The 12,765-nt window shown below is 34.1% G+C and overlaps 2 protein-coding genes across 2 annotated transcripts; one reads left to right on the top strand and one right to left on the bottom strand.

Moving 5' to 3' along the window:
* Nucleotides 1-5: 5 nt before the first annotated feature.
* Nucleotides 6-10,487, bottom strand: LOC134257286 (uncharacterized; the record flags this gene model as incomplete). Its single annotated transcript, XM_062739922.1, has 15 exons — nucleotides 10,378-10,487; nucleotides 10,185-10,264; nucleotides 9,785-9,841; nucleotides 9,537-9,663; nucleotides 9,123-9,212; nucleotides 8,717-8,904; nucleotides 8,220-8,268; nucleotides 7,919-8,018; nucleotides 5,853-5,983; nucleotides 4,984-5,463; nucleotides 4,558-4,859; nucleotides 4,288-4,464; nucleotides 1,811-1,959; nucleotides 712-838; nucleotides 6-67 (listed from the first exon to the last, which is right to left on the bottom strand). Coding segments are annotated over exons 2-15 (2,103 nt in total), but the record flags the coding sequence as incomplete, so codon positions are not given.
* A 187-nt stretch (nucleotides 10,488-10,674) lies between these two features.
* Nucleotides 10,675-12,396, top strand: LOC134257285 (espin-like; the record flags this gene model as incomplete). Its single annotated transcript, XM_062739921.1, has 2 exons — nucleotides 10,675-11,252; nucleotides 12,213-12,396. Coding segments are annotated over exons 1-2 (678 nt in total), but the record flags the coding sequence as incomplete, so codon positions are not given.
* Nucleotides 12,397-12,765: the final 369 nt, after the last annotated feature.

Below are 12,765 nucleotides of genomic sequence, written 5' to 3'. Positions count from 1 at the left end.
TCAGGGGATCCAGCTGTATTGCTCTGAAAGCTGAATCCTCCTCCACCAAGGTTAAACTCATTGAATCCTTAGAGATAAAATGATTGTTTTAAGTCTCGTACTCTTTAACATTACTGTTACAGCGAAATACAAAAAAATACTGGTACATGTACTATTTTTTCGTAAAAAAAAATGTCAAATAAAAAAAATCAGTACCAGTATTATTTTTTAAGCAGTTATCTGTTTTTGGCAAGCAACACAAAAAAATAATTTTTTTTTCATATATAATGTATTATGAATTTCAAATACAGTCAAACTTGTCATAGTGGTCCCCTCTATTCAGCGGTCACTTGTCCTATGCGGTCATTTTACTTTCTCCAAATGAAATTTCCTAAATAAAGCGATCATCAAATTTCAAACAAAATGGCCACTTTTCCCTGTCTTTAGCGGCATTTTGTCCAATCATGTGACCTGATTTGTCAATAAGTCAGATCACTAATGTCCATACTTAACTTTCTTATATATTTTGTAGTGAACAGGTGAAATACATAATGTAAACATGAAACGGACATATTAGTATATAAATTCCTTTAAAAAAGATGAACCTCTATCCAAAGGTCACCTCTCTATAAAAGTAACTTTTAATGAATCCCGTAGGTGACTGCTTAATACAGGTTTGACTGTATATATAACACAGCAATGTAAATCATCCATAGATGTTATGATAGATACCTGAAAACTGGTTTGGACTCCCTTCATCAAATGAGTTGAATTTGTTCATACTGAATGGATTTACATTTGTTTCTTGCATTACAAATGATGGAGTCTCTGAATTTGCAATCTTTGAGTTAGAATTTGTCTGCAATAAAAAAAATGAGTGTCAAAGAGTACATCCTCCCCTCCTCATCTTTGCCCAGAGTTCTTGAAATCTTTTCTCCGCTGTCAGTCATTTGGACTGACTGCCATGTGAAGTTTGTCAGTCCAGACAGATCGCTTTCAGTCCAAAAAAAGTCAATAAAAATATGAAAACTGTATATAAATTCTATTTACAATACATTTTGCATCCTGCATTGATACACACTTCATGCCGATTTGTCGTATAATAATTTTCGTTGACTTCTTGTGGGGGTTGATTTTCTTCATAAGTTTTAATCTAGTTTGGTTTTCTCACCTGGCTTACCTTAGCACCGTCAACAAATTTGTCAATCATAGTTTGGCACTTGCATTCATTGAAGAAGCCATTATGAGATGCAGAAAAGCTTTTAACAGATTACGATCGATCGGTTATAGGTAATTTGTGCGAAATTTAGTCAAGATATTCGCAAGTTGCTCTGTCAAAATCTACCGGTCATTTGGACTGACACGGAACCTAAAGTAATCGGTCCTGTGTTGTTTTTATCGGTCTTGCCAACAGGACTGAAAGATTTCAAGAACTCTGCTTGCCTATAAAACACAGTGAATTTATTATGTCTCCATGCATTAAGTATTTCATGAGGTTAAATGCTCACTGGTTGAACAAGGGGAGTGAAACATCAAATGTGTTTCAGAGAGTAAAGCAGAATCAATCAATCTCCTTCTCTCTGAATGTCCTATATCATTATATACCATTAGCAAGATAAAATAAGCATTTATTTGATCACCTGATTTTATATACTTTGTATTACTTTTCATTTCTTGAAGAAAATCTATACCAGTATATTTCAAGCTATGACATAAAGAATACTTGAAGCCTGGCATATTAGATCTTAATTATACTACATGCACTTTTTAATAATTCCAAATGTACAATAAAATACAAGTTAAGCTTTTCCTTTAACTACATGTAGCTTACCACTGCTGAAGGATTTAACATTGGCTTTGAAGTATAGAGACCAGGAGGAAGGCCTGGGGACTTGTGAAACATCTGAATTCTCTCGGAATGTTTGGCCATATCAAAGGGACTTAATCCACCACTACTTGCTGCAGATCCTTGCAACGATTCTGTATGGAAAAGAAACCCTTGAATAATCCTTTTGTGCTACATATAATAAAATAAAATCACATCTATGAACAAGAGGCCCAAGGGCCTTGAATCGCTCTTCTGATAAATCGTACAATCTATCACTTCTATTAGAAGCCTCCAACTCTATTAGAATCATAAGACCCAAAATGCATCAACTTAAAAAGTTTGATAATATTTAGCCAGTTAAGACTGAAGATATTATAATATAATTATAAAATACCATAAGTAGGTCACAGTGACCTACCTTTTGAAAGAAATTTTCTGAGGACTCAAGATACATTAATTGCAAAGACTGATGATTCTAATTAAACAAGTACCTGAGATATTCAAAAGTAGGTCACCATGACCTACTTTTTGGTCAACATTCTCTGAAAACCCAAATTGCATCATCTGACAAAGTTTGACGATTCTAAGCCAATTAGTACCATAATTAAATATAGCCATCAAATGTCAAAAGTAGGTCACGGTGACCTACTTTTTGGTCGATGTTATTCAAAAACCCATAATGCCTAAATTGACAAAATTTGATGATTCTAAGCCAATAAGTACCTGAGATATTCAAAATTAGGTCACCGTGACCTACTTCTTGTTGGACATTCAATGAAACCCTAAGATGCCTCAACTGACAAAGTTTGATAATTCCGAGCCAATAAGTACCAGAGATAATTAAATATAGCCATAAAATGTCAAAAGTAGGTCACAGTGACCTACTTTTTGGTCGACGTTCTCCAAAAACCCAAGGTGCCTAAACTGACAAAGTTTGATGATTCTAAGCTTATACGTACCTGAGATATTCAAAAGTAGGTCACTGTGACCTATTTTTTGGTCGACATTCTCCTAAAACCCAAGATGCCTCAACTGACAAGGTTTGATGATTCTTAGCCGATAAAGGCCTGAGATACTTAAATATAGCCATAAAATGTCAAAAGTAGGTCACTGTGACCTACTTTTTGGTCGACGTTCTCCGAAAACCCAAGATGATTCAACTGACAAAGTTTGATGATTTTAGGTCAATATGTACCAGAGATACTTAATTATAGTCACAAAATGTCAACAGTAGGTCACCATGACCTACTTTTTGGTCGTCACTCTCCGAAAACCCAAGATGCATCAACTCACAAAGTTTGATGATTCTAAGCCAATAAGTACTGGAGATACTTAAATAAAGCCATAAAATGTCAAAAGTAGGTCACCATGACCTACTTTTAGGTCGTCACTCTCCGAAAACCAAATATGCATGGACTCACAAAGTTTGATGATTCTAAGCCAATAAATACCTAAGATACTTAAATATAGCCATAAAATGTCGAAAGTAGGTCATCGTGACCTACATTTTGGTCGACATTTTTCAAAGACCCAAGATGCATCTACTGACCAAGTTTGATGATCGTACGTGTGAAAGTAATCAAAATATGCGTTTTAAACAATCTGAAAACAAGTGTCGGCAAAATTCAAAAAGTAGGTCACAGTGACCTACTTTTTCATAAATATGTTTTAAGGTCCCAAGATGCATTAAAGTACAAGATTTGATGATTCTAAACCTCCCAGTGTCTGAAATAATGGGATTTAATGTTTTTAAAAGGATAAGTCATAAAGTTCAAAAAGTAGGTCACGGTGACCTACTTTTAAGTTGACATTGTTCGAGGACCCAAGATGCATCAACTGACAAAGTTTGATGATCATAGGCCTTAAAGTGTCCAAAATATGCCTTCAAATCAATTTGAAAACAAATCCCCGCAAAATTTAAAAAGTAGGTCACCGTGACCTACTTTTGAGTTAACATGATGTGAAGTCGTAAGATGCATCAACTTACAAGAATTGATGATCCTAGTCCTTATAGTAAGCAAAATATACACGTTTTTATTAATTGTAAATTTAGGTCAACTTTGAAGTGACCTTGAGACCACGCCCTTTGCCCCAGGGTAATTCCCCGTGAAATTTTAATCTTCGACATATCCTGATCCTTGTGTGTAAGTTTGGTGAAAATCTGCCTGGTGGTTATGGAGAAGAAGATTTTTTAGCAACCAGTACTTTTGGTTTTGTTTTCCTGATTATCTCCCCTTGTTTAAGGGTCCCAACCCTTATTTTAGTATAAATGGTAGCCCTTGGGCCAAGGATACCCTGTGACAAATTTGGTACTGATTGGCCAAGGGGTTCTTGAGTTATGGCCCATATTCTAAAAAGTTTACGCACACTGCACACCGCACAAATGGCCATAGCATTAGCTCTTTGAGCCTTTGGCTCAGAAGAGCTAAAAAAGTATTTTTATGCCAAAACAGCACGGATTAATGTTTCTTCAAACAAACCTGGTGTAGAACTGGCACTGCTAACATCCCCTAAGGTTGACATCGGTCTATGAGGAGTGGTAGCTGTCTTGGATTGTTCCATCTCTTGCATTTCAATTTCTTCACTATGACAGCTTTCACGTGCAGCCACTTTATGAGGACTAATCTTTGTTGATGTAGAGTTTGGATTTCTTTGCTCTATAAAATGATTTTTATCACTCTTATTAATATTTAAGTCATTATTTCAAATTCACTTACATTTTCCATACAAAGTTTTGTGAAAGGTTTTACCTTTGCAAGACTCTAAAATCTTTGGCCTTTCAGACTGGGCAGTAAAGTTTTTAGTGCCTTTGAGAGGTATTTTATCATTTGCCATTTCACTGGAACATATATTTGATTGGATTGTAGCTGCAACTTGATGACCAAAGGAAGCCTGTAACTTTTCAACTGTTGTAGTTTTGGCAACTGGCTTCCGGGTTTGTTCTGAGCATTGACTGGACATTAGTTTTCCAGATTTATTTGAAGGAACTGTGACAGCTTGATTTATTGATGGTTTTGATAAGGTTGGGATATGAAGCTGCTGTGTCTTTGAACTGTAAAAAATACATACACTGTCAAAAGTATTTTAAAAAATCTAAAACAATACAACAAAAATATTTTCAAAAATAACAGGAAATGTGCTCATCTATATAAATTTACAGATTTAGGTATCTTCACCTGCTTTCAGTCTGAAGTTTTGGACTAGGCTTTGGAGTTGGCATTGCAACTTTTGCCCTCATTTCTGCTAATGAAGGTAGATATGCTTTAGGCATCATTGGACTATTTTGTGGAGGTGGGGCTCTTCTTTCTGGCTTTGATACTGCTGGAATGGTCCTCTGTAATTGGGGTTGCTTGGAAGGAAAACAAGTCACTGTCTTGATGTTGTCGCCCTGTTCATTGACCACTGGGACCACTGGTTTGCTACAGATCATTACTTCCTCTCCTCTAGGTAAGCCACTAGGTTTACCATCTGCTGCTTTTTCACCCGAGCTGCTGCAAACCATTGGTTCCTCTGGGTTATATTGCTGACTAGGTTCTGAAGAACCAGTAGTACAAGGGATGGTTTGAATTGCATTGTGACATTCTTGAGTAGATTGGGAGTTGTCCATAACTTGCATTGGGACATCCGATTCATCATCCTCCCTTTGTCTGATTACACTGAAATTATAATGATTATCATCAGTGGGATGATTATCACAAAAAAAATGTTTTATTTATAATTGTGTAATTTGAATATCTTCATTATGGAGTTGTAACTTTCAAATAACTTGTATTACGGGACTATCATTTTTTTGAATCAACTTGAAAAAAAGTTCAATCACCAGAATTCTTTACAAAGTAAGGCCACTAGAAATGTTTAAATCTAGTTATTTTACATCCCTTGTAGTTTTATGAACTTTACACATTTGAAAGTAATATAAATTTGCTAATCAAAATTTTCAAAGGTGAGGGACAAATTTATTTAGCTAAGCTGCAATAAATTCCAATTAATTGTTCATTCAGATTTGTTCTGACACATTATACATCATATATAGTAACATACATACCTTATAAGCATGGAATCAGAATGTGTGTCAGCAGAGTTTTGTTGTTGAGGACTGGTGGACAGATTTTGTTGCTGGTTACTCTGTGTTGTGTGTTTTATGGCCACAGGTTGAGTGTGGGTATGCTTCAGAGTCTGCAAGGATGACAGACACAATACTTAATAGCCATTCTCTGTAACCACTTAAACTTCGTTGCCACGCATGGTCACCGATTTTGATGAAACTTCACCCATGCTTAGTACTTGACACCAGAAACAAATATCAAACGAAATTTCGTTGCTATGTGTCTCGGTTGCTATGGCAACAGCCGGAAAAGTTGGAAAAATCGGGATTTTCAGCCATTTTAAATTTTGACTGTGGCTGAATAAAAACTACAAAAAGCAAACAAACCATTCTAACAAAAACATGACACCTTGATGTCACTTATGCTGTAAAGAAACTGTTTAGAATATATCTCTAAGTAAGTGGTAACCAAGGGTACATTTGGAATACATTTAAAATGCTGAAATATGCTGAAAAACACTCCGTATTCACTAATGGTAGGTGTTACATGCTCAAACTCAATCAACGACCTTAGAAAAACGATGAAAATGTTTGACCTTAAGTATATAAGTATAAGCAATATCATTCTATAAATAACTTTTATGGTTGCCATGGTAACACAGTGTAACCATGCAAAACCAGTAACTAAGATTGGTTTAATGCTACTGTCTTGAGGAAAAACAGGAAAATTCAAGACTGGTAAATATGCACCCTTAGGACCTTGCAACACCAAAACCATAAGAAAAATTGGGTATAATTGCTACTTTGCAGTGTTACCATGGAAACAAAGTACCACTGCTTAAAAGTGAATTATTTTTCGCTGCATTAAGAATTAAATTGCCATTTAATCAAGAAACAAATTAAAGGACTCAGCTTGAATAGTACTTATCTGTTAGAACTGAAGTTGAATATCATATATTGATAAAATTTGATGAAGAAAACAACACTGTTACTATGGTTACCAAGAAGGGAAAATGTTCGATTTTGTATACTTTATATCAATATTAAACCCTGTGTGCCAGCTTCTTGCATCCACTTAGAGATTGGATGATAGTCAAAATTAAAAGTCAGGTTAGCTGTTAATAAATATCAATCATAAAAGTTTTGGGAATCTACATTTAAGGGTACGTATCCAAGGAAAGAAAATATTTTTCAGGTTTTTAAGCATATATTTTCTGCTTATTTCCATAGCAACGCTCTATTTACAGAATCTAATCTGAATTTTTTCAAATTGGAAAAAAAGTAGCACACCAACATCTTTAAAAATTGATCATTAGTTATGAGGAAATGTGCTTTTTTAAAAGGTAGGATCAGATTTAAACATACAGAGTGTTACTTTGAAGGCTCTCTGTGGTATAAAAACCTTGGCAACCACTGCCAACCAAAATGAAATATCATATTTTGTTCTTGGTATATATTTCAAGGCTCTTTTTTCTATTATTTAGTCACATTTTATCCTATAATTGCTTTTCATTTTTACGTGTATGACTTTATAAAATTCAATGAATTTTTTTTTTACTTTTGAATACTTTGTTACCATAGTAACGTATGTAATCTTTGATTTACCAAACATGTTTATCATGTATTTGAGACATCTGACCTTCAACTTTTGGAAACAGTCATTGCCAATTGTTTGCTTTGCCGCAAATGTTAACTATTGGGCTCTAAACATGTTAGAAAATGCCATTTTTCGAACTTTAAGACATGTTGCCATGGTAACTATAAAACATAGCAACCAATTTTTGCCCGATTTCAGTTTAGGGTATCAATGACTTTTATCATAGAGAGTTTGGAGAAATTCGGAGACTATGCGTGCCACAGCTCCTATATAAAATTTCAAATCATTACAGAGAATGGCTCTTAAATACATGTAATATAATATACAATATATTACAATAATACAAAAAATACTATATTTGTATTTCATTCACTTTTATAATATAAATGACTATTTTTGAAATTTTACATATTATATATGTATCTCAGTTATTTAATAAAATATTTTCATAGTTTTGTAATTTTTTTACCATTTGACGTTTCTGCTTTTCTTCCTGTGCTTTTAACAGGTCCAAGATAACCTTTTCATATTCTTTCAATACACTGTTGGTCTCCAGTTTAATTCCAGCTCTAACAATCATTAAGTACAGAAATCAACCTTTTCTTCTAAAATTCATTTTGTAAGAAACCCTTTCAATCAAATTATTTGCCATTGCAATGTGGTTTCATAGCAGAAGTATTTGTCTAAAAGTTGTAAGTATATATACTGATTTATCTTATCTCATTAAGAAAGCTTTCAATTTCCCTTGTACATTGTGAGAAAAAGGATACATTGTTACAGCAAATGAATGAAATCTTCCTACGTCATGGTAACTTGCATCTAAAATAAAGTAAATAATAATGAAATCATTTATTCTTCAGTCAATAGGAGGACCATCAGGAGTTCCAACATGTGGGAGGATAAAAAAAATCTCTTCAAGCAAAAGTCAAATAGTTAATAACATACTGAGAAAACATCCAAAAATTCTTAATCTTAACTGGGAGAATGTGTTTTGAGGACAATCAAAATTAAGAGGGCTGAACATATTCTAGCCAAATACTGCAATTCACTTTTGATTTACTAAAACTTATTTTTGTGTCATTTAAGTTGATGAAAATGATGAGGAAGAGAATTGTTATTTTGACTGACTAATCTGATAAAGTCTCATGTACCATGCAGAAACAGGTATAAAATACTATGAAATGTAGCTTCTGAAACACAAATGTGTGACAAACAGGAAAAAAAAGAAATAAACGGACAAACCCAATGATACAAATGTATGTAATACCACTTAAATCAGCCAGTTTCTCCCGTAGTTTTCCACATTGGTCTTCCTCTTGTTTCAGCTGTGCCTCCAGTTGTGCGTTTTCTGTCTGAAGACTGTCCAAAGTCTTAGCCAGAGGAAAGCTCTTGTATTTAGCCTCGTAGTCACTCCATATGTTCTTGTAATGCTCAAGGATTTGGAATCTCTCTTTACTATAAAAACAGCAATTTAAATTATCTATTATGTTGCAATTCTCTATTAAACTTTGGTTTCTTATTTTTATATTTAAAATCTCCAAGAACATTTTATTGATTAACATTTTTTCAAATTCTTATATAATAATTATCATTATTACATCTTTTGAATTATTTGAATTATTAATATTTGATGTACAATTCACATGAATCATAATACATTTGCCTCTATTTACCTCTCACTTTCTCCTAATTCAAACAGGGCAACATTTTTCTTCTGTAGGGCCTCCTCATGCTCCTTTAAGACAACAGCTGTTTTCTTCAAACTGTCAAAATTAAGCTAAACTCAAAGACACACTCAAAGATTTTATATTGCACAATATCTGAAAAAAAAACATCTTAAAATTTTTGGTGGAATTTTAAAGAAATACTAGAAGAAAGTTGAGAACTTTAAATTTTATCCCAAGTGCTCAAAATTTAGGAAATGTGTTTCTGCAATGTTTTTTTTTTTTTTTTTTTTTTTGGGGGGGGGGGTATTATTAACCACATGTTTTTAAATCAAGGTTTATTTTTATATTTTGTTTGGCTATTATTTCACAATAAAATCATAATTTGTAATCCAATTTTTCCAGACATAATTCAAATCTTACTTTTCTACATTTTCTCTATTAATAGTAAATTGTTTGTGAGCCCTCTTTGTTTCTTCGTCAAAGTTTGATATTTGCTCTTGCAGTCTAGTAATGGTATCCTTTTTATCCAGTAAATCTTTTTCCAAAGCTAGAGAAAAAATGTCTTTATTACATGGTAAAACAATAAAAATGTTTTTTTTTTAAAAATATTATACTTTGCTGTATGCTTCAAATATATTTAATTAACGAGATATTTGTCAGGATAATACCATTAATCTGTTGATTCTCAGCTTCTATCAGCTTCACATATTGCTGGTTTTCAAATTCTGAAAAAATAATAGGTACAGTTGAACTTCCATATCTTGAACATCACTATATCAAATTTCTTAGAACTAGAAGTTCGGTTTACATCCCAAACATTTCTTTTAGATTCTTCATGCATTATTACCTACCAGTAATTATCTTGCACCCTTGATATTTGATACCTCAAGTTTTTTTCTCTCTCAGACCCATCATATTTAACATTAGAGGGTTTCATTGTACTATGTTCTATATTCTATTCTTATTCATAAAACTGATCAGTCATCAGTGTTAACTGATGTAAACACGGTGAGGAAGTATGAGCAAACGCCAATCGGTCATTGGATCAGATATGAAAAATATACCCACCAAAGCTCTGGATCAGCTTATCCAATTCCGATGCATTCCCTGTCAGATGTAATGTATTCGCCATTTATTCCACGATATGACTACAATCAACAAAGAAAGTTTTGAGATGGTTAACTCTCCACATTGTAAAGGCAAATGAAAGATTACTTATTGCACATCTGTTTCAAAAGTTAATTTTTACAATAAAAAATACTGTTATTCAAATAGTAACGCTGAAAGGAATCCGCTGGTCTTAATTCATGTTTGGCGCTGTTGACAACTTGAACGCGCCGCCATATTACCGTCTGCTCTGCCTGTTCCGCGATTTCGTAGTTTTTATTTTTTGATTTGTCCTATATGTCAGACCTTCATACACTTGTAAAAAATAAATAATAAATAAAGTTTTAGAAAAGTGGAATTGTTACTGTCCGAATAAGAAAGAAAGATATACAATATCGATTTTAATGACATCAGATCGGCTTTGGTCTTTCAACTTTTTCGTTTTGTGATATTTCTTTCCAAAAGTGCAGGTAACTTCCGGTTGCAGACGACAAGTGCGAGTGAGTAATGTAGGTAGGGCAATTTTTGGGGGAAAATGGTGACAAGTCAAATATTCACAGCAACAACAGATGGAAATATTTCCTTTCTATCGACATTAAATCCTGAACAACTCACAGACAAGATCGTTGACGATAAAGGGGCCAATTGCTGCCATTATGCATCAAGGGCGGGTAGGGTAGATGTCATCGAGTATCTTGTTCAAAACAGGCACTTCAACCACCACAAGCGGTCCATGGTCGGCTCTACTCCAGCGCATGATGCTGCAGCCTCAGGGAAACTAGCCACTGTACAATGGTTACTGAAACAAGCCAAACCTCCCTTAACTCCAGATGATCAAGATGGCACTGGAGCAACTGTACTGCATTTGGCAGCTAGATATGGACATGCTTCACTTGTAGAATGGATTCTTGATAATACTCAGGGTGATTTAGCCATGATAAAAGCAGCAAGTGGTGCTCTGCCTCTTCATTTTGCTGCTTCTGGTGGAAGTGTGGACACTGTTCAAATTCTATTACAGGATTCACCTAGGTGTGTGTGCTATATATTAAATGATCCCTTTTGATTTCTTTAATGAACACATGTATCAGACATAATAAATATTGAATAAAATTTAATTAGCATACTTGTCAAAGGCGGATCCAGAGCCGTCAGCTTGATGCTTGAACAATATCCGCTCACTATGAAGTGTGTTGCCACACATATTCAGTTTTACAAGGGCGCACAGATTGTCAGAATCAAGTATGCAATGTACAAGACTTTTCATGTATAGGTTTTAAGAGAAGACAATTTATTCCTTTGAATTCTCTGCAAGAACTAAATTTCGGACAGATATCTCTTGACTACCAAGTTCAAAAGACAAGAAAGGTTAATATCCCTCTATGGCCCCTGGTTTGAGATGTCTCTAAAATAACCGGTATGCTGTTGACTGAAAAGGGCAGCGTGCGAAACTTACTTTACAATATGCCAGACATGCAGGGCTGACTGCTAGTTAAATGTACCAGGCTTGCCAATAATCATTTAGCATGAGAAAATATTTGTTATATTTTTATAAATTCCTTTTAGCAATGATCTGAAAGGGGTCAGATCACCAATCTCAAACTTATAAGCTGACAAATTCTACGTGTTTGCTTGTTACACTTTCATGTGACTTTGTCATCGATATTGTTAGTTGATTTGAGTGAGATTTATCAAATATCAGAATTTTGATTGATGAAAATTTTTCACGCATCTATCTGAACCTTGAAACATGCAACAATTTAAAACCCACAACAAAATTTGTGCATCTCTGGCGGTCAGGCGCATGGTTATTTCAAATACTGAAACAGGGAAAATGAATATGCATGGTTTAATTGTTATGAGTCAGTTGTTTAAAAGTTTTCTGAGAATTTTCTAGGCCTGGTGTTACTACATGTATAATGATCGTGATTTTGACTTTAACAATAAAATTTACTCATGTGAAAAAAAAAATGTCGTGCTATTTTATTACAGATCTGTGAACATGCAAATGACAAATGGAGCAACCCCGATATATATTGCTGCACAGAGTGGGCATTTAGAGGTCCTTAAACTACTGGTTCAGAAAGGTGGCACTGTTAAAATTCACGCATACGATGGCATGTCATGTTTACACGCTGCATCCCAGAGTGGGCATCTGGATTGTGTAAAATTCTTGGTAAGTCAATGTATTAATTAGTAACTAATTAATAACCCTATTCTGAAAAAGACCTCAAACTTGATGTATTAGTCCCCTACAGCTGAAACTGGATGGAACTAGGTTTCCTCATTTGTCCATCTGTCTGTCTGTCCAGCTCTCATTCTACTCTAGCCATCCCTTCGTCTATCTGCCAGTTTGTCCCCTATTTTTGTGCACTTTTTATCTAAACACTTGTAAAAAAAAAAAAAAAAAATTAAGTGTATCTTGATTATGTTGATGAGTTATAGATTAATTTTGATTTTTATTCCACATCTATGATTTCTGTAGGAATTATGAGTCCTGAAACATTTCTTGTTCGTTTGAGTAATGAGGGGATTTTTAAAAAAA

This window comes from Saccostrea cucullata, unplaced genomic scaffold, assembly GCF_032062105.1.
Source record: "Saccostrea cucullata isolate Sc308-1 unplaced genomic scaffold, CSIRO_AGI_Scuc_v1 ctg16667, whole genome shotgun sequence".
Taxonomy (NCBI): Eukaryota; Metazoa; Mollusca; class Bivalvia; order Ostreida; family Ostreidae; genus Saccostrea; species Saccostrea cuccullata.
Note: the sequence above shows the minus strand (reverse complement) of the source record. Positions and strands in the feature narration are given on the sequence as shown.